The sequence below is a fragment of the Stegostoma tigrinum genome, chromosome 21 (assembly GCF_030684315.1).
Source record: "Stegostoma tigrinum isolate sSteTig4 chromosome 21, sSteTig4.hap1, whole genome shotgun sequence".
Classification (NCBI taxonomy): domain Eukaryota; kingdom Metazoa; phylum Chordata; class Chondrichthyes; order Orectolobiformes; family Stegostomatidae; genus Stegostoma; species Stegostoma tigrinum.
In genome coordinates, this window is record NC_081374.1 from 26,014,836 (window position 1) to 26,037,837 (window position 23,002).

A 23,002-nucleotide genomic window follows, 5' to 3' on the forward strand; every position below is an offset into this window, starting at 1 on the left:
GGTGGAGTGAAGCAGATGCCTTCAATGTTTGCTTCAAACACTTCTCCAGCAATGACTTCATCCCCTGACAGCTGAGGTTGAACCAGACTGAAAATAATCTTCTGACTACATAGTTACAGCATTAAGGCTCCCTGTTTCTAAAATCAGCCAGCTTCCCCTTTGCTTCAGCTCAACTGCTGATGACACCCTCAGTCATGCTTTTGTTACCACCAGTCCTGAATATTCCAATCCACTGTAGTCTTCCCCTTAATCTCCACCCACCTTAAACGAGCTAATTTGTTCATCCTGGTCAAGTAGTGTCCCATTTTTAGAAAGGAATATTGCTAAAATTAAAATCAGTCAATATTTTCAAAATGAAATTGGAAAACCAGTGCAGTCTTCTAATTGCCTGTATTGCCTGTACATTTATCAAGCAAAGGAAATAAAACTATGTTATCTGAATCCTAATTCTCATCAAATTCTCTTTACTAAGCATTATCCTTGTGCTGGCTGATTACATTGGCTTACAATTAAGCAAAGTCATAATGTAACATTTTCCTTGTTTTCAGAATTTTCCATATTCTACTCCCTCCCCTCATAATCTACTCGAGTCCAACAAAATTGGCCTATCAGTGCTCCTCAATCTCTGGCCCCTTGAACATTCCAATTTTAATTATTCTATTATAACTGGCAGTATCTGTGGTTTTATAAAGTTCATGTAAATCCTGATAATGTAACATGACATAACTCAGACATCAATGATAGAGAAATTATTGAGAATGTAAAGGAAAAAATCTTAGACAATACATGAGAGAGATGCAATTGAGAAACTGTTATGTCCACCATGAAATAAAATACAGTGGCAGTACATAAGGAGTTAAACAATTTCACTTACTGATAAAGAGTAAAGCAACCTCAAGAACATTCACAGCTTGAGATGCTCCAGACCGGTTTCACAATAGCAGAAAACAACATTTGCTTAAAGCACAAGTTAAGTATGAGTCAACGTGGGAGAAGAACACCAGAGTGGAGATTTGAAGTTAAAATCAAGTCCAAGAGACACTGCTGAAAAGGCTTGTGGTTAAAAAATACTTTAGGCTTATATGTAAAGGAGCAGCAGAATCAAATTGGCACATTTTCACATGCCATAGCCCTACTACTGGTGCTGTTCTGGTAAGACAAATTTTGGAACAAGGCACAGTAGAGTATTATACACTAATCAAAGCATTCAACAGATATCTTATCACCGCCTCCCCTGCCCCAGATAATCTATTGGTAGACCAGGCAAGATTTAATCAGTGATCTCAGCATGTTGGAGTATCAGAAGAAGCTTGTGAAATGGATTTATATGGTCTAGCAGAATTCAGTAAGCATGGAATTTTTAAGGATGCATTAATTAGAGACCGTATAGTTGTTGGTGTCAGTGGTGAAAAGTTACCAGCCTTTCTTTAATACCAGGAAGGGTAACATTGAAACAGGCTAATGCAGGCTAAAACCTAAAATTGATCAGTACCAGAAGGAAACAATGGAGGTCCATCTAATACACTCAGATGGGTAGGACGTTGTCACCTTCATAAAAGTCCAACAAAATACGAAAAGAGTGGAAATCAATGTCATCATATTAGGATGTATAAGGTATACTTCCAAACAGAATAACGAGTACATTGAGTATACAAGCGAGGAACTGAGTGTTTCAATTATGGCTGGTTCAGAAACTTCACTAAATGTCATAAGTTCATATCAACTCCACTACCACAAAAACACAGAAAATGTCCTGCAAAATGAATTTTTCCAGTGAATTGGAAATTATGTTACAAGGAAAATAGTTCAAAAATTTAAAGATATGGAACAAAAGGGGAAGACAACATTCATGGGCTTGTTCAAAAAGAGTCAAAACAGATTCTGGATCATTAACCTAAAACTTAGAAACAGAATGACAACTTGGCACAAGATCATTCTGTTTCAACACTGGCACACAACTTGCCATCATTGAAGTCTATGAGAGTCAGATCAGCAAATATAAACTCAAGGGCCTACGACACAGAGATCACTGTGAGTTGGCAAATCACCACAAAGTTTAGTTGCAGTGAATTAAATGTTTAGGGAAACATTATCTATACTGAGAGATAAAACTACCTGACTGTTGAGCAGAAATGTATTCATTTGTGCAGGTCTGTTAGAGGAAGTGAGTACAGTGCTTCAGAATGAAGACAGAAGAGAATTTTAGTTCAAATTTCCAAAGCTGTTCAAAGACTTAGGTACATTAAAGCATCACTCAATGGGAAGATGCTAAAGCCAGCTTCCTGTAGAGTCCAAAGAAAAGTCCTTATCCCTTGATTAAAAAAAGTAAAATTACAGTTAGTCAACATGATTGAAAGAATGGTCATATCAGCAGTGACAGTACTGACAGAATGGTGTGCATGGATATTGACTTTTTTGCAAGACAAATTGAGTAATAAGATTATGTGTGGATCTCACTCAGTTAAGCAAAGGTATTAGGAGGGAACTCAATCTTTCTTGATCCATAGATGATAGTTCGGAAAAATTGGCCATGAGTAGTTTATCACAAACTTGAATGACAATGGTCAAGTACGTTGACGACATTGATTATACAATTTAGATGGAATTGTTCCAACTTTCTAGCATTTGGGAGCTCCTCGGCACTAGAGATTTTCCAAAGGGCAATATTGAGAGTCCGAGAAGAAAAATAAGAAACCACTTGCAGAATTACAAAAACTCAAACAAAACAACCAGCAAGCTTGTTGTGCAGCGGGTATCACAGTCAAACAGGAGTAATGCTAAATGAGAGATAATGGGAACTGCAGATGCTGGAGATCAGAGATAATGGGAACTGCAGATGCTGTCCCCCTACAACCACACATCAACGAATACCAGTCACGGTTGGACATAGAGCAGTTTTTCCGCCGTCTTCGCCTCCATGCCTACTTCTTCAACCGGGAGCCGAACCCTCCCTCCACTGACCCCTTCACCCGCTTCCAACACAAGAAATCCTCCTGGACACCACCCCCAGGCCTCCTACACTCCCTCGACCTCTTCATCTCCAACTGCCGTCGAGACATTAACTGCCTCAACCTCTCCACCCCTCTCACCCACTCCAACCTCTCCCCCGCAGAACGGGCAGCCCTCCGCTCCCTCCGCTCCAACCCCAACCTCACCATCAAACCCGCAGACAAGGGTGGCGCAGTGATAGTATGGCGCACTGACCTCTACGTCGCCGAGCCCAGACGCCAACTCTCCGACACCACCTCCTACCGCCTCCTCGATCATGACCCCACACCCGAGCACCAAACCATCATCTCCAACACCATTCACGACCTCATCACCTCAGGGGACCTCCCACCCACAGCCTCCAACCTCATTGTTCCCCAACCCCGCACGGCCCATTTCTATCTCCTTCCCAAAATCCACAAACCTGCCTGCCCTGGTCGACCCATCGTCTCAGCCTGCTCCAGCCCCACCGAACTCATCTCCACCTATCTGGACTCCATTTTCTCCCCTTTGGTCCAAGAACTCCCCACCTACGTCCGTGACACCACCCACGCCCTCCACCTCCTCCAGGACTTCCAATTCCCTGGCCCCCAACACCTCATATTCACCATGGACGTCCAGTCACTATACACCTGCATTCCGCATGGAGATGGCCTCAAGGCCCTCCGCTTCTTCCTGTCCCGCAGGCCCGACCAGTCCCCCTCCACCGACACTCTCATCCGCCTAGCTGAACTCGTCCTCACCCTCAACAACTTCTCTTTTGACTCCTCCCACTTCCTACAGACTAAGGGGGTGGCCATGGGCACCCGCATGGGCCCCAGCTATGCCTGCCTCTTTGTAGGTTACATGGAACAGTCCCTCTTCCGCACCTACACAGGCCCCAAACCCCACCTCTTCCTCCGGTACATTGATGACTGTATCGGCGCCGCCTCTTGCTCCCCAGAGGAGCTCGAACAGTTCATCCACTTCACCAACACCTTCCACTCCAACCTTCAGTTCACCTGGGCCATCTCCAGCACATCCCTCACCTTCCTGGACCTCTCAGTCTGCATCTCAGGCAACCAGCTTGTAACTGATGTCCATTTCAAGCCCACCGACTCCCACAGCTACCTAGAATACACCTCCTCCCACCCACCCTCCTGCAAAAATTCCATCCCCTATTCCCAATTCCTCCGCCTCCGCCGCATCTGCTCCCACGATAAGACATTCCACTCCCGCACATCCCAGATGTCCAAGTTCTTTAAGGACCGCAACTTTCCCCCCACAGTGATCGAGAATGCCCTTGACCGCGTCTCCCGTATTTCCCGCAACACATCCCTCACACCCCGCCCCCACCACAACCGCCCTAAGAGGATCCCCCTCGTTCTCACACACCACCCTATCAACCTCCGGATACAACGCATCATCCTCCGACACTTCCGCCATTTACAATCCGACCCCACCACCCAAGACATTTTTCCATCCCCTCCCCTGTCTGCTTTCCGGAGAGACCACTCTCTCTGTGACTCCCTTGTTCGCTCCACACTGCCCTCCAACCCCACCAGACCCGGCACCTTCCCCTGCAACCGCAGGAAATGCTACACTTGTCCCCACACCTCCTCCCTCACCCCTATCCCAGGCCCCAAGATGACATTCCACATTAATCAGAGGTTCACCTGCACATCTGCCAATGTGGTATACTGCATCCACTGTACCCGGTGCGGCTTCCTCTACATTGGGGAAACCAAGCGGAGGCTTGGGGACCGCTTTGCAGAAGACCTCCGCTCAGTTCGCAACAAACAACTGCACCTCCCAGTCGCAAACCATTTCCACTCCCCCTCCCATTCTCTAGATGACATGTCCATCATGGGCCTCCTGCACTGCCACAATGATGCCACCCGAAGGTTGCAGGAACAGCAACTCATATTCCGCCTGGGAACCCTGCAGCCCAATGGTATCAATGTGGACTTCACCAGTTTCAAAATCTCCCCTTCCCCTACTGCATCCCTAAACCAGCCCAGTTCGTCCCCTCGCCCCACTGCACCACACAACCAGCCCAGCTCTTCCCCCCCACCCACTGCATCCCAAAACCAGTCCAACCTGTCTCTGCCTCCCTAACCGGTTCTTCCTCTCATCCATCCCTTCCTCCCACCCCAAGCCGCACCTCCAGCTACCTACTAACCTCATCCCACCTCCTTGACCTGTCCGTCTTCCCTGGACTGACCTATCCCCTCCCTACCTCCCCACCTGTACTCTCTCCACCTATCTTCTTTACTCTCCATCTTCGGTCCGCCTCCCCCTCTCTCCCTATTTATTCCAGTTCCCTCTCCCCATCCCCCTCTCTGATGAAGGGTCTAGGCCCGAAACGTCAGCTTTTGTGCTCCTAAGATGCTGCTTGGCCTGCTGTGTTCATCCAGCCTCACATTTTATTACGCTAAATGAGAAATGTCATTTCTCCAGAACAACAATAACATTTCTAGGATACACTATCCAAGAATAAGGCAACATAGCAAATCCAAGGAAGATGCCAGTCATCGATTAATTCCTGGCCCCCTGCATGAATGATGTATAGCATTCCTTAAGCATAATCAGTCAGGTAGAATATAAACTTTACTTAACCTATCTTACTCAGAGGTAATGCTTTTGTAGGAGTAACCGTATTGGTATCAGGACCAGATTGAAGCTTCTGAAAAGATTAAAAAGAAGCTCCATTCTAGTGTTTTAACGCATTACAATTCAGCTTTCTTCACCATGATACTGGAAATGTGTCATCCACTGGGAACAATCCTTATTTAGATGCAAACTATTAGAATACAAAAATTTGATCTATTTTACATTGAGAGCTTTGACAGAGACTGACATGGTATGCAACAACAGAGGAGAAAGAGTTAGCAGTTATATGGAAATGTGAAAGGTTCACAGATTGCCTCATGGGACTGAAATTCCAGGTCAAGATGAACCATAAGCCTTTGGTAACATTATTGGGATTGAAAGAAATGTCATAAATGCCTTTATGCATGAAGACACTCAGATTTAGGCTGAGTAATGACCTTGGTACAGTCCATATTCCAGGCAAGCTGCAAGTAATGGCAAATACACTCTTGACAGCAGCAGTAGACAGAGCAGAAACAGATCTCACTCCAATAGAAGATATAGCTTCTTATTTTACTGCAGTAACTAACAAATTACTTGCAAACCCCCAAAAAAATCAAGTATGGTACAACAATTCCAGATACAGTCCAACACCATCAACCTAGTGTTGAACTCCACCAAACCAATTTGGGATGTCCAGTGGTTAGCACTGCTGCCTCATAGCCCCAGGGACCCGGGTTCCATTCCATCCTGGGGCGGCTGTCTGTGTGGAGTTTACACATTCTCCCTGCGTCTGTGTGGGTTTCCCTCAGGTGCTGTGGTTTCTCCTACAAAGAACAAAGAAAATTAAAGCACAGGAACAGGTCCTTTGGCCTCCAAGACCACGCCGATCCAGATTCTCTATCTAAACCTGTCGCCTATTTTCCAAAGATCTGTATTCCTCTGCTCCCTGCCCATTCATGTGTCTGTCGAGTTACATCTTAAATGACGCTATCGTGCCCACCTCGACCACCTCCACAGGCAATGCATTCTAGGCATTCACCACCCTCTGCATAAAGAACTTTCCACGCATATTTCCCTTAAACCTTTCCCTCTCAACTTGAAATCATAACCCCAAGTAATTGAGTCCCCCACTCTGGGGGGAAAAAGCTTCTTGCTATCCCCCCTGTCTGTATCTCTCATGATTTTGTAGACCTCAATCAGGTGTCCTCTCAACCTCAGTCTTTCTAATGTAAATAATCCTAATCTACTCAATCTCTCTTCATAGCTAGCACCCTCCATACCAGGCAACATCCTGGTGAACTTCCTCTGCACCCTCTCCAAAACATCCACTTCCTTTTGGTAATGTGGCAACCAGAACTGTACGCAGTCCAAAGATGTGGTGTGATTGGGCATGCTAAATTGCCCACAGTGTCCGGGAATATATGGGTTTGTTGGATTGGCCACGGGGGTTGCAGCGTTACAGCGATAGGGTAGGGGGTAAGTCTGGGTGGGATGCTCTTTGAAGAGTTGGTGTGAACTTGTTGGGCTAAATGGCTTGTTTTCACACTGTAGGGATTTTATGGATCTCAAGAGATAACAAGTTGTAGAATTGGATGAACACAGCAGGCCAGGCAGCATCAGAGGAGCAGGAAAACTAACGTTTTGGGTCTGGACACTTCTTCAGAAATAGGGGAGGGGAAGGGTTCTCTGAAGTAAATAGATAGAGGGGGGAGACGGATAGAAGATGGGTCAAGGAGCAGATAGGTAGAGAGGAAAAAGACATGTCAAGGAGGCAGGAATGGAGCCAGAAAAGGCCAGTGTAGATGGAGAGTTGGGACGAGAGTTGGTCAGTTGTGGGAAGATGGACCGGTCAAGGAGGCAGGGATGCTCCTCCCACCATTGATGCCGAAGCCGGTCTACCCAACGCTGACAAAAAGCACCGCCTCCTTGACCTGTCCGTCTTCCCTCGACTGACCAACCCCCATCCTAATTCCCCACCTACACTCACTTTTACTGGTTCCATCCCCACCTCCTTGACCTGACAGTCTTCTCTCCACCTATCTGGTCTCTGGATTAACAGTCCAGCAATAATGCCACTGCGTCCTCCAAGAGATCTGGGGACTTTGAGGGGTGGTTAATGTTTAATGCAATTCATGTAAATCATACAATTGAGGATGTGACATCAGTAAAGGAGGCAAAACACCAGCACAAGACATTTAAAAAAGCTCCTACTATCCTTTTTAGTTTTACTTTTTAGTTTTTGTTGTTTTGCAGTTATATTGAGCTGAGTTTTGCCATTGAAGTGAAGGCAGATGAAGAGGCATGCATGCCAGTACAATGCTCTTGGTCTCATTGTACTCCAAAACAAAAATAACAAAAAACTGTGGATGCTGTAAATCAGAAACAAAAACAGAGAAATCAGAGTTAAAGTTTTGGGTCCAGTAACTCTTCCTCAGGAAATGCTGCTGAGCTTTTCCAGCAATCTGTTTTTGTGTTTATAAACAACATTTACAGAGTTTGTTGAGTTAAGGAAAACTTTAGCTTTGTTTGAGAAACATCTTTATTATACTGCCACCTTGCCACATGGCTGGAAGAGATAAGATCAGCTAATATGGCATCACTTCATGCTATGATCTATACTGCATCTCGTTAGCATATCACAGAGTCAGCCTAAACACCTTTACTTACAGTCAACAATTTTACTTCAGAGCATGGCATGTCACTTTGCTTAAGTGTTGGTATCACCATGCAATTTTCAGGATGTAGCATTTTGGGGAGGAGGTACCCACAGTGGGAAACATTAGGAAATCAGTTAGAATCATTATTAATCTAATATGAGTGATCAATGTTGTGTCATCTACAATGTCTTCAATGGTACTTAGTTTTAGTATCAGACCGTTTTAGTATCTAATACAAACAGGTAAGGGAACTACACAACGAGAAGCTGTCACAAGACCCGTCAGAATTAAATACTTAATTTAAAAGAGTATAAAAGCAAAGAAGTACCATAGGCGGCTTATGTCATTGAGAAAGTCATATTGAGCATTTACTATTGAGCTTATTATAAATATGATACAAACTTAAAATGAATTCCAAATCAGGAGAAAAAACCTATTTAGGATGTAGAATCGACTAGAGGGAATTAATGGACAATGCTGCCTGGCATCCCAGTCAAGATGTCTCTTTTTCAAACAACATCAAAAACCTGGCGATGGCAAGAACTGCAGATGCTGGAGTCAGAGTTGAAACAGCGTGAAGCTGGAGGAATACAGCAGGTCAGGCAAGAGGAGTAGGAAAGTTGATGTTTCGGGCCTAGACCTTTCATCAGGACTGGGGAGGGGGAATGGAGGTGGGAAATGAATAGAGGGAAGGGGGTGGGGCTAGGGTAGGTATGTGGGATGGCAATATGTTGAATGAAGATAGGGAGTAGTGGGGATTGGTCAGTGGGAATGGTAGGGCAAATGGATGGGGGAGGAAATGTATAGAAAGTGCCAGGTCAAGGAGATGGGGATGAGAGGGAGGGTTGGACATGGGTTGAGTCCAGGGATGGAGATTTTGAGAATTGGTGATATTTTGAAACTTGTGAATTCCAAATCGAGGTCATCAGGCTTGTAGGCTCCTGAGGTGGAATACGAGATGCCAATCCTCTAATTTGCATGTGGCATCATTGTGACACTGGAGGAGGCCCATGATGGACATGTCACCTGAGGAGTGGGAGGGAGTGTTAAAATGGTTAACAATAGGAAGCTGTTGTTGCATACAGAGCCTGGGTGCTCTGCAGATCTGTCACTGAGTCTACCCTTGGTCTCACCAATATAGAGGAGGCCACATCAGGAGCAACAGATACAGTATATCAGGCTGGAGGATGTACAGGTGAACTCCTGTCAGATATGGAAAATTTGTCTTGGGCCTCATATAGAGGTGAGAGTGGAAGTGTAGGGGCAGGAGTAGTACCTCCTGTGGTTGCAGGGAAAGGAATCAGGTTTGGTGGGTTAGTGGGAACTGTGGAGCAGACGAGGGTGTCGCAGAATGAGTGGTCCCAATGAAACGCAGATAGGAGTGGGGAGGGAAATATCTCTTTGGTGGTGGGGTCAGATTGTAGGTGGTGGAAGTGGTGGAGAATGGTGCATTGGGATGGTGTGGTATGGGAGGACCACGGGGATTCTGTTTTTATTTTTGTTGAGGAGTGGGGGTTTTCAGGGCAGAAGTGTGGGAAATGCAAGAGATGCACTTGAGGATGTTTTCAATCAATGGAGGAGGAAGTTGTGGTCCTTGAATTAGGTGGACACCTGGGATGGCTGGGACAGCAATGCTCCATCTTGGGAACAGATGCGCCAGTGCATGAATTAGGAGTAAGGGATTGCATTTTGGCAGGAAGGTGGGTGAGAGGAGGTGTAGTCATGGTAGCTGTGGGAGTCGGTGGGTTTGAAATAGTTGTTGGTGCTGAGAGGTTACCAGAGATGGAAACGGAGAGGTCCAAGAAGGAGACGGCAGTTTTGTAGATGGTCCAGGTGAGTTTGAGGTTGGTTTGAAAGGTGTTAGTAAAGTTGATGAACTGTTCAAGCTCCTCATGGGTGCACGAGACAGCGCCAATATAGTCACCGATGTAGCGGACGAAGAGGAGATGTCTGGCGCTGGTGTTACAGTGGAAGAGGATCTGTTCCATGTACCCTACGAAGAGGCAGGCATAGTTCGGACCCATACGGGTGCTCATAGACACTCCCCTGGTTTTTAGGAAGTGGGAGGAGTTAAAAGAAAATTTGTTGAGGGTAAGGACAAGTTTGTTAAGCAGATGAGAGTATCAGTGGAGGGGGAATGGTTGGGCGTGTAGGAGAAGAAGAAGGAGAAGGCTTTTAGGCCATCTGTGTGGAGTATATAAGCGTACAGGGATTGAATGTCCGTAGTGAAGGTAAGGTGTTGGAGCCTGGGAAATTCGAAGTCCTGGAGGAGGTGGAGGATGTGGGTAGTGTCCTGAACATTGGTGGGGAGTTCCTGGACCAGCGGGGAAAGATAGAGTCAAGGTATACTGCAATGAGTTCAGTGGGGCAGGAGCAGGCAGAGGCAATGTGCAGACCAGGGCAGTCAGGTTTGTGGATAAGGGGGTCCGCAGTAGTGATATGTCACATTGACCTCTATATTGCGGAGGCCAGATACAAACTCTCTGACACCTCCTCCTACTGCTCCCTCAATTATGACTCAACCCTGATCACCAGACCATCATCTCTCAGACCATCCATAACCTATCACCTCAGGTGACCTCCCATCACCAGCCTCCAAGCTCATCATTCCTCAACCCTGCACCACCCAGTGCTTTCTCCTCCCCAAAATCCACAAAGCTGCTGCCCTGGCCAACCCATTTATCTCTGTCTGTTCCTGCCCAACTAAACCCATAGAATTCACCAATTTCAAAATCCCCTCATCCCATTTCCAACCCTCCCTCTCACCCCCAGCTCCTTGACCTGGCACTACCTGACCATCTCCTTCTCCATCTATTTGCCCCACCCTTCCCACTGTAAATCCCCACCACCCCTGATCTGCATCTACCTATTGCCATTCCACCCACCTTCTTCCAGTCCCACCACTCTTCCCTCTATTTATTTTCCAGCTCCCTTACCCCACGTCAATCCTGATGAAGGGTCTACTCCTGAAACATTGATCCTCCTACTCTTCTGATGCTGCCTGACCTGCAGTGTTCCTTCAGCTCCATGCTGTATCAACATCAAAAAGATGATTAATTGGAGATTTATTTTAATTGCAGCACCTTACTGTGCACCACATGGTTGCATTATTAACATATGTAGTACATGTTATTATTTGAACAAACTGATTGGTGGAGTAGGTGGGACTGTGAGCAGATGGAGGGTTAAGTAGGTTAAAAAGACAGTGCCAGGAAGTGACACTCCAATTAACAACTTGAAGGTTTTATTCAGATGGACACCCAGCCTATTCTCAGCAGACAGTTGATATTTAAAATATGTTAGTAAGGATGGATGATTTAAAGTCAGAAAATGTTGGAAACACTCAAGGTCAAACAGCATCTGTGGAAGGAATTGGAATTATGTTAAAGGCCTGTGACCTTTCATCACTGCCTCTGGTTTGATCAGCTTTGTCTAGAGAATACTGTCAGCTACAGTGGAGTAAGAACCTCCTTGGGTGGAAGGCTAGTGTCTTCACAACAATCCTTTGTGCTTTCTCCTTACATTATAAACTCCTTGCCATCAAAGCCACTCCTCCCTAACATATTCCCACAAACGCCCTCAAACGCAGACTCTACCACCCTTGGATCTGACCCCAAACATGGCATTGACGATTGGTGCGCCTTTCCTCTTCAGGACAGAACAACCTCTTCCTAATTTTGGGATCTGACACCCAAGATCCCACTGACTAGAATGGTCTCACAGAATTACCCAGCCCCACCCAATATCAGGGTTTGAATTCTGTCAGGATTGGAATCCTCATCCAAGGTCATAAATTGATCCCCATTGCTACTCTGGGACCAAGGAGTGTTGCTCTACCCATGCACCCATCTCTACCTCCTCCTCCTCCTCCTGAGTTTTGTGACTAAGCCTGTAAGGATCTATAACCTTTAGAATATCACTCACTTCAGCATAAGTGGAACAAATGAAGAATCTGGTTGACCTGTGGAGCAGAGATCCTGCTGATGACAAAGAACTCTAGAGCTCTTAGTTTGTTTTTTATTCCAGAGTTGCCCAGTGCTCACTGCATCAATGGTAAAATTATACCTCCAACAACCATCACCACCATACCCCATTTTTGAATGAAGTACTTTACAGAAAGGCAATACGAGTATGAGGCTTTCACCTTTATCTTTTGTCTTAGGCTGCAGGCCACACTAATCATTGTGACATAAAAAAATGCTCATTACAAAAGAGAGTATAGAAAAATCGGCACATTTATAGGTGACGGACAAATAAATTATCATAATTTCTGCAGCTGTGCTTCAGACTGGTATCTGAACAGACACTTATATTTCTTCATAAAGTAGAACGAGTATTAAATATTAAAGATTTGTTCACAGCACAATTGCTTGCACACAACTTGTTTATCTGTGAGTGCACTGATGAAGAACTTAAGGTTTTTTTTTTCAATGCAGTACATTTGAAATCCATTTTCAACCTGTACTGTGCTGTACTATGACAGAAACTCACTCATTTTCATTATCAGTTGCATTATCGTTATGCACCAAAAGCTCTGATAACAATGCCTGTATGCAGAAAAACAGTTTATAGCATGAATGAATGTACAGTATTTTTAATTAAGAATTGATGCCTATCATAATTTCTTTATAGATTGTAAAGCTGAGAGCTCACATTTTAATTTCCTTAGAGACTGGAAAGACCCATACTCCTGATATAGGTTTTGTAACATTTTATTGTAAAGATAGATATTACTATGAAACTTATACTTCATGTAATAGCAGCAAAGCATTGATCATATAGCGGGATTGTTTTTCTGCCTGGAATCCAGGATAGGTCTCAGTTGCTTGGAAAGTCTTAATATTGTCTATAACCCTTCACATGCTAATTTGACTACAGTGCATAAATTAAAGCTTAAACAGAGAGCTTAACAGTCAGAATATATGTTACTGCAAATCATCTCAAATATTGATCTGGTGTATCAAATTTTACCTTGTTAAATTTGACATTTTAACACATAATTTGTTGATGTACGATGTATCCAATTGTAACAATGCCGACATAGGAGGTTCAGTGAATAGCACTGCTGCCTCACAGTGCCGGAGACCCAGATTTGATTCAAGCCTCAGGTGACTGTCTGTGTGGAGTTTGCACATTCTCCCCGTGTCTGTGTGGGTTACCGTATTGTAGTCCGATTTCCTCCCACTGTCCAAAGATGTGCAGGTTAGGTGCACTGACCATGCTAAGTTATCCTGTAGTGTCCAGGGATGTGTGGGTTATGTGGATTAGCTGTGGGAAATGTGGGATTACTGGGATATGGTAGGATGCTGTTCAGAGGGTCGGTGCAGACTCAATGACCAAATGGCCTCTTTCTGCACTGAATAAATTCTTTGATTCTAAATTAACTCAGATCATCCATAAAGCAATAAGAACTCAAGTGCCTACCATGACCAAATATAACAATGAGCAATCCCCTGCTTCAGTGCACATGGAGCAAGATATAAAAAATAGCAACACCCCATTAATCAGCCTGCCAATTAAAATTTCCAGAGGAACCATTCTGAATTGACATATCCCCTGTATCATTTTTCAAAATTTCTGTCACAACACAGTTATGATGGCATTCACTTGTGGTAGCTGCTGAGAAGAGTAGCTTATGACATGGAGTTAGCAGCATTTGCACTTTTTGGCACACATTCAGCATTTAGATCAGTGTGTAATGCTTTGTGGAACAAGCCTTAATCATTTCTTTTCTTTAGCTACTAGCATCATGTGTTTCCACTCATTGTGTTTTATAATATTGTCTGTGAGACACTGGCTAAAATATGTGTGGAACAAGATTGACATGGAGACAAATTACAATTGCAAAGAATCTGTTGGGAATACAGAATTTGCTTTACAAACAGACATTTCATTATAAAACATCCCATGCTTTCATAGACACTAAAAGATGTTAAAAAAACTGTTATTATTAATGAATGCAATAGATCAGATGCAATGATATTCAAAAGAATTAATTCTGTGAAATATGTTGATGCCAAATCTTTATGGAGAAGTATACAAAATTACGTGTTCAGTCAATTAGATGAATTAGATAGTTTCTTTGTATGGCATTTTATCAAAATTACCTTTACTGCATTTTAATGTCTAAAAAGCCAACAGATTAATTACCCTTTTTGATTTCTTTCACTTTATAATCTGAAACCATAGGCAGAATTTATCTCAACATGGATCTTTATAAATTTATGCAGCCCGGTTCAATTATAAACTAACAATCTGCAAAATGTTAATTGGGGGAATGGTACTTCAGATTTTAAATAATCATCTTAAGTGTAACAATGCTTGTCGAAAGGGAGTGAATATATATTATTTATGAGTATAACAGTGGCCTCTGGAATATATAATATATACTTATGTATGTGGTCGTAGGAGAAAGTAGGATGCACAGTGTGAAATGAAAAATGACGGATGGAGCTTTCAATTTAAGCAGGAGATGTAAAGTTGGTCATGGTGGGTCAATGGAAAAGAAACAGCAAGCTTGGTGGGTGGGCAGATGACTGATCCGCTACATCCCCAACCAAAACTGAAAGGTCTGCCAAACATTTTCAATGTGAGTTCTCATTCTTGTGGGACATAGAGGTTGAGAGAAAAATATAGAAAAGTAAGCCAGGTTATAACCCTCAAATTATGGCTAAAGCTGGCCTTAATGACCAAAATGTAATTATTTCTTTCTACATTAGGTGGCATAACAACAGGGTGAAGCTGGAGGCAACAGTAGCAAGAATAAATGTCTCACGAATTTGGCTCTGGTGGTTGCTGGGAATACAGGAAAACTTGGGGTACCAACAGGCAAGTTACAGATTTCCCATAGCCTAATGGATTACAATGAAGCTTAATAAATGATTATAAACACCTTTGGTGAACATTATTCTGTGTGAGACAAGATACCACAGGGATGATAAACATTGTGTAATACTTCATTACAGTATTCCTTATAGACTGTTTTGGATGGACATGTAAAATTCATCCATATTGTTCGAAGTTTCTTCACATAGAACAAGAGATATGTTTTAAATGTTAAATACAAGTTAATTCTGTTTTAATTGTTTATATGAATGATTATCTGCTACAACGTTCTTTGTTCTTTTTAATAGCCTAGAACTACTTCTTAACATTTGGCAGTCATATTTTCAAACTTTACATTTCAATTTGCATGGATAAAATCTTCCCAGACCCTGAATGATGTGGCCAATTGATGTGGTAAATTGGATCCCAATTGAGGCTTTTTTCAATGTTAAGACCAAACCTTTGAATGTTCCAACAAAATCCTAGAATCTTAGGTATGATTCTGAGCAGTGAGTGGCAAGAGACCTAACAACAGAGGCCTCACTGTCGCCCTCACTAGTATGTAATCCAGAGGTCAGTTCAATCAGTTGGCTGGTTTGTGATGCAGACTAATGTTGACACTGTGAGTTGAATTCTTGCACCAGCTGAAGTTGAAGGACTCCCCTTCTCAACCTCTCCTTTTTCCATGGTGACCCTCAAGTGAAGCCACCACCATCTGCCTCTAATGAGAGAACAGATGTATGGTCTGGGAGGATTATGATGACTTTACCTCTATTATGTAGTCTTGACTCATTGATATGTAGGGTCCCATTCTACTACCCATTGAGAGGAAGCTGAATGCTGAGAGTTCTTGACATGAAAATCTAAGCAGGTAGCTGAAATCTCCATCTTGGACACCCAGTATGAATATCTCAGGGCACGCTACATTCTTAGTGATTATGTGCACCCCATGTCAATGGACCTTGGCATCTGGTACATGCCAGCCTCTCTGCACCATCTCGACAAGTCCACTTACAGCTTGCTTCTACATTTCAATGATGCAATTTGAAGTGTACCAGGACCTTTCATTGCCATGCTGCAAAGACACTTTGTGCATTGAGACAATCACCCAGCTAACAGATTGGACCAGACAGCATTTCAGTTACACTTACTTGTTCTCTTAGATAACTATCACTTTGTGCCTACCTGCTTGCTCACAGCCTTCCCTACCTTGCTGTGCCTTTGTGTGCTTTGCCATCCCCACCTTGGCTCAGCCACCACTTAAAGGTTTATGGTGCTGTTATATTGCTTTGTTATTCAGTGCAGACAGAAAGCCAGGCAGCTTGTTATGGGTGTCAGCTGCCATTAGTTAAGGTGCTGTGACTGATATTAAAGTCACACCTACAGCCTATGCAGGACAAGTTCAACTATCAAATGACCTGGTATCAAAAATTGAAGGGTAGCAGCTCTCAGTTAAGTCCGAAGAGTGATCATCAGATGGGGGCTCCTGTACAGTCAGTCAAAGGCGTCGAGGAGTGTTAGTCGAGGGGTGAACATTGTCAATTAGCCTCTCAGGGTCATCACGATCCAGATCCTCCCCTTATAGGGGATGACAAGCCAAATATCAAGCATCCCACCAATCGTCTTGGCTCTTTCTGCCCTATTGTGACTCCTTTTCTCTTAGAATGAGCCAAAAGAGGGGATTGGGTAAAGTAAAAGTGGTTGACACAGCTGTTAGGAGTTACTGGTCCTGTGGGAAGAAGCTCTCCATTACAACACACCATCGCGAGGACCTCCAGGATGTTGTCTGTGAAGAACAGCACCGATTTCCCTTTAACTGCCCAATTCGAGTTAAATGTCACAAACCGTGCAGGGCAGCTCCAGATTTTTGGTGCTTGACCAGGTGCACAGTGACGATTTAAAGGTGGTGCCTGTGTCAGAAATCCAGCGATGTCCCAGCAGTAATTAATCGTTACAGCTATAGTGAGTGGTAGAACCAAACTAGTGCAATGAGAAGTACGCCAGAGGAGCATGCTATGTAGTTAATGAGGCAAATTTATGATGATCGTTCGAGAAGGCTCACTGGGCCCCACTGTGTGAAACCTTCTATAAAAGTTCATGAAAATGACATCAGTCAAAATCTGGCCCTAATGGTTCATACAGCATGAGTATAATATGCTTTAAAGGGAAGGGTGTTTATCCTATATCTGCACCTAGCTACATATGGTTGTTTCACAACACCCTACAGGAAATTGGGATGGTTGGAGTATAGATGAATAAATATAATCTTCCATTACCTTCAATTCAGGAAAAAAATCCCCAAAATTCTTTTCTTGTTTGTGTTCCATCCTGGCTGGCTAGTCTCCTGAAATGTTCTTCAATTACTTAATAAAATGTCTCTAGGTGTTAACCCAAGAAAATCCTCAATATCTCAGTAGCAAATTCTGCATGATTCCTGTGATTTTGTATATTTCATTTCACCAATATTTTTTAAAGGCATTTCACTTGTTTCTCTAATATCGTAAGCAGAAGTGATACCTATAACATAATTCCAGTCTGACAAGTTAAATACGGCTCTGCCGTAATCCTATTATTGTGTCCAATCAAATCCTGGCATGCACAATGTCATTAAGCAGCAGAGGTATCACAATTATCCAAATTTTCTTTGGAAAGAAATGTATCTGTTGTTGATATTGTCACTCCTGAGTGTACTGAAAGCTGAAGATATTTATCACTGACAAACCATGGGCCCTGGCTCTCCTGGTTTGTTTACATTTTTTTACTCATTGCTGGAATATGAACATCATAGCAAGGGTACCATTTTCTGCCCATCTTCTGTTCCCCTTAAGAGATTGGCCACCAACTTGCCTCTTGAACTAATGCTTTCTGTGAGATGTAGCAGTACCATTCAAGCTGTTAGATGGGATGATCCAGGATTATGTGTTTGATTTACGGCCGTTGAAGAAGTGTTTACAAATTACTGCAATGCATACTGTCGGTGGTGCAAACTGCAGCGGTTGTGTGGCTGAGGTGAAGGGACTGAATGCTTAACATGGTTTAAGGGTTTGCTTTGTCCCGGATAGTGTTCTTGCAAGTTGGTGAGTATTGATGCAGTTGTAATTCTATCAGAATGCAGAGAGAATTCCATAATACATTTGACTCGTACCTTGTACATTGTCCCAAACTAAACTAGCCCCATTTTGCCTGCGTTTGGCTGATATCCCTATAATATGTTCCTATTCATGTACCTGCCCAGAAGTCTTTTTTTAAATGTTGTACCTGTACCTGTGCCTACCACTTCCTCTGGCAGTTCACTTTGTATATGCACCACCCTCTGTGTGAAAAAATTCCCCTCAGACCCCTTTGAAATCTTTCTCCTCTCACTTTAAACCTATACCCTCTAGTTTTGAACTCCCCTACCCTAGGGAAAATACCTTTGCAATTCACCTTAACTATACCTCTCATAATTTTATAAAACTCTATTAGGTTACCCCTCAACCTCCTATGTTCCTGGGGAAAAAAACCCAGCCCATGCAGCCTTTCCTTATGACTCAAACCCTCCAGTCTCAATAACATCCTTGTAAATCTTTTCTGCACCCTTTCCGATGAAATAATATCCTTCCTGTTGAAGGGTGACCAGAACTGTGCGCAGTATTCTAAAAGAAGCCTCACTAATGTTCTGTATGGGGCAACATGATGTGCCAATTCCTACACTCAATGCTTTGGCCAATGAAGGCAAGCATGCAAAATGATTTTCACCACCTTATCTGCCTCTGACACTACAATCAAGGAACTATGTACCAGAACCCTTAGATCTCTCTGTTCAACAACAATCCCCAGGGCCCGACCATTAATTTTTTAAGTCCTGCCCTGGTTTGCCTTACCAAAATACAACATCTCATATTTATCTAAATTAAACTCGATCTGCCACTTCTCAGTCCATTGGCCAAGCTGATCAAATTCTGTTGTACTCTTAGCCTTCTTCACTGTCCACAATACCACTAATTTTGGTGCCATTTGCAAATTTACTAGCCATACTTTGTATATTCTCATTCAAATTGTTTATACAAATTACAAGAAACAGTGTACCCCACACTGAACCTTGCAGCACAATGCTGGTGACAGGCTGCCTATCTTATCAACAATCCTCTACCACCACTCTCTGTCTCCTCTGTTAAGGCAATTTTGTATCTAACTGGCTAGCCATCCCTGGATCCCATGTGGCCTAACTTTTCTAACCAGTCCATCATGTGGAACCTTGTTGAAGGTCTTACTAAAAGTCCGTGTACCACTTTACCCTAATCTATCTTCTTGATTACATCATCAAAAAAATCAATCAAGTTTGTGAGATACGATTTCCCACATACAAATCCATGATGACTATCCCTAATCAGTCTTTTCCTCTTCAAATGCATGTAAATCCTGTCTCTAAGAATCCCCTCAATCAACTCACCGACCACTGATGTTATACCGACTTGCCTATTGTTCCCTGATATTTCTTTGCAACCTTTCTTAAATAAAGGCATGGCATTAGCCATGCCCAGCCTGTGGCTGCTTATGATACAAATATCTCTACTAAGATACCATACTGTTCTTCACCAGCTTTCCACAATGTCATAGGATACGTTTGGTCAGATCCTAGGGATTTATCTACCTTTGTGTTTTGAGGTCTCCACCACCTCCTCTTCTGTAATGTGGACTATTTTTAAAACATCACTACTTAATTTCCTCAAGTTCCCTAACTTCCGTGTCTTTCTCCACAGTAAATACTGACAGAAAATATTCATTTAGTACCTTTTGTGATTCCATACATGGGTGGCATTGTTGATCTGAAAGAGGCTTTGTTCTTTCTTTATTTGCTCTTTTGCTCTTAACGTACTTATAGTATCACTTTGGATTCTCCATAACCTTATCTGCCAAATCCATTTCATTTCCCCTTTTTGTCCACCTGATTTCCTTCTTAAGCATGGCCCTACTCTGTCAAAACTCCTGAAAACTTGACCCCAGCACTCAATATCTGACATATGCCTCCTTCCTTTTCTTGACCGGAGCCTCAATATCCCTTGTCATCCAGGTATAAGGAAAAAGTTCACTCCATAAAATATCTGCTCTCTAATTTGTTCTTGTAATCATTGGACATATATAACTGGCTCAGTTATGTTCCTGAGCAATGGTGTGCCACAAGTTTCCAGAATCAGTTATTATAACCCTGAAGGAGGTCATTTGATCTGCTGTGTCTGCAAAGGGTCTCCAAATAAACATTTCACTCAGTCCCATTTTTCTGTCTTCTCACTGTAAACCTGCACATTGTTCCTTTTCAAAAAAACACTCTAACTCCCTTTCAAATGCATCACTGAACCTAACTCCAGCCCACATTCAGACTGTGCTTTCCAGATCCTAACCATGCACTGCATGCAAAAGGCTTATTTCCATATTATTTTTGCTTCTCTTACCAGTTACTCAATATCAAAGACCTCTTATCTTGATCCTTTCATGAATAAGAACAGTTCCTTCTGACTTATTGTATCCAGACCCCTCATGATCCTGAGTATTTGCAACAGATCTCCTCTCAGCCTTAACTTCCGCAACAAAAATAATCTTAACTTCTCCAATCATGAGTAAAATACCTCAATCCAGGAACAATTCTCATATATCACTGCTGCATCGTCTTCAATTACTTCAATGCCTAAATTGTGGTGTCTAGAATTGAATACAACATTCCAGCTGTGTCCAGAACTAGTATCAACACAAGCTCGTCATAACCTTCTTGCTCTGGTACTTTGTGCCCCTGGTAAGGAAGCCGAGGGTATTGTCTGCTTTATTAACCACACTCTTAGCCGATCCTGCAAACTTCAATAACTAATGCACATATGTAGTCTCTGCTCCAGCAACCTTTTAAAGTTATGCTCTTTATTCTGTATTGTCTCTTCACATTGCTCCTACCAAAATAAATCACCACATATTTCTTCAAATTAAACTTCATCTGTCAATTTGTCCATGAAATTTTAAAGTTCAGTACTATCCTCCTCGCAGTTTACAATTCGTTCAAGCTACATCTCATCTGTACATTTTGAAATTGTGTCCTGTTTACAAACATTTAGGTCATTTTCCTTCTATATAAGGGAAAACAAGGGTCACAACATTAACCGCGAGGGAGCTCCACTAGTAACCTTTCTCCAATTTTAAAAATGTCCATTAATCACTGCTCAGTTTCCTGTCATTCAATTATACACTCATGTTGCTATTGTACCTTTTATTCTATGCACGTTAACTTTGCTCACAATTTTATTCTATAGCATCATATCAAGTATCTTTTGGAGGTTCAAGTCCACCATATAGCATAATTGCCCTCTTCTATTTCTTTGAAATATTCAGGCAAGTTAGTTCAACATGATTTCCCCTGAAGAAGACAATTCTGGATTTCCTGAATTAACCTGTACTTGGCTTTTAATGTTGTTCTGAATTATTGTTCCTAGAAACTTCTGAAGTGAAACTGACAAGCTCATAATCGCTGAGCTGATCCTTTCATCAACATTGCAAGGTTTGCTATTCTCCAGTCTTCTGGCACTACCCCTAAGGTTAAGGAGAACTGAAAATGTATGGCCTATGTTTGTTCAATTTCTGTTCCACTTTCCCCTGTATCCAGTGACTCACTTTCCTTATCAACTTCAAGCTACCCTATATCTCTTGCTTGTCGATTTTAATCCCTTTTAATTCTCATTCAGCACGTTCTGCATAGTAGGTTGTTGATGATGGTGGTGCTGTTGAATCTTAATGGGAAGTGTTTAAACTCTCCTGTATTGGAGATGGCCCTTGGCTGGCACCTGTGTATCACAAATGTAGCTTATGACTTAACAGCCTAAGTCTTAATGCTGTGCAGATATTGCTTCACTGCAGGCAGAGACTGTTTCATTATCTGAAGAGTTTTGAACACATTGCAATCAATAAATGTCTGTTGCAGTTCTGACCATATGTTGGAGAGACAGTCATTTATGAAGCAGCTCAAGATAGATGGATAAGGACACCATCTGAGGAATGCCTGTAATTATGTCATGGGGCTGAGATGATTGGCTTCCCACAACCATAGACATCTTCCTTTGTGCTAAGCAAGGGTCCAGTCAGTAGAAATTTTTCACATTGAGACTTTGAGATTTCACAGGTACACAATGCTACGCTCAGTGAAATGCTGCCTTGATATCAAGAGAAATCGCTCTGTGCTGATCTCTGAAATTGTTTATGTTTGGGTCTAAGGTTGTAAAGGTCTGAAGTGAAGTGGTGCTGGTGGAATTCAAATTGAGAGTTAGAGAGTAAGTTATTACAGAATAAGTGTTGCTTAGTAGCACTGCCAACAATACCTTTCATTTGTTTGTCAATAACTTATGCAGAATTAGTCCTGCTTTTTGTGGATAGGTCATACATGGACAATTATCCACATTTTCCAATAGGTGCTAATGCAGTAGGTAGAAACAAAGCTATTTCAGGTGCGCAAGTCTTCAGCACTAGAGTCAGGATGTGGCCAAAGTCTTTAGCCTTGCCATATCCAGTGATACTACATGGAGCAAATCAGTGATTTACAGTCAGCAATAATGCCTGAGACAAATAGACGGAGAGTAATGCAATTATATTGCTGAGGATAAAACTATGTAGTATAACAATGCAGGCCAAGCAGCACCCCAGGAGCACAAAAGCTGACGTTTCGGGCCTAGGCCCGAAACGTCAGCTTTTGTGCTCCTGGGGTGCTGCTTGGCCTGCTGTGTTCATCCAGCCTCACATTTTGTTATCTTGGAATCTCCAGCATCTGCAGTTCCCATTATCTCTAGTATAACAATGCTGTGGCTTTAAGAGGTGTGATTAGTTGCAGTTTCTTTTAAAGAGAGATTGGGGAACAGGTGTCAAGCAGTCTGTGAGAAGATAAAACAATTTGTGAGGCCTTAGGTTTCTTTTAAATTTAGAACAGCAACCTGAGTAGGTGTGGTCAA

The 23,002-nt window shown here is 42.8% G+C and overlaps 1 protein-coding gene across 4 annotated transcripts in view; it reads left to right on the forward strand.

Annotated features, from left to right (window-relative positions):
* The window catches only part of LOC125462633 (chemokine-like protein TAFA-5), a 386,744-nt gene that overhangs the window by 306,409 nt on the left and 57,333 nt on the right, over nt 1-23,002 (forward strand). Inside the window, exon 5 of one of the 4 annotated variants that reach the window (XR_009447009.1) lies at nt 14,939-15,031. The exons of 2 other annotated variants lie outside the window; for them this stretch is intronic. Coding sequence is in view for 1 of the 2 variants with exons in the window: in XM_048552859.2 (XP_048408816.2) it covers nt 14,939-14,947 (9 nt within the window). In the remaining variant the exon portion in view is untranslated. Of the gene's footprint in view, nt 1-14,938; nt 15,049-23,002 lie in introns of those variants that run through there. One more of the 4 variants, XM_048552859.2, reaches the window with a different exon arrangement.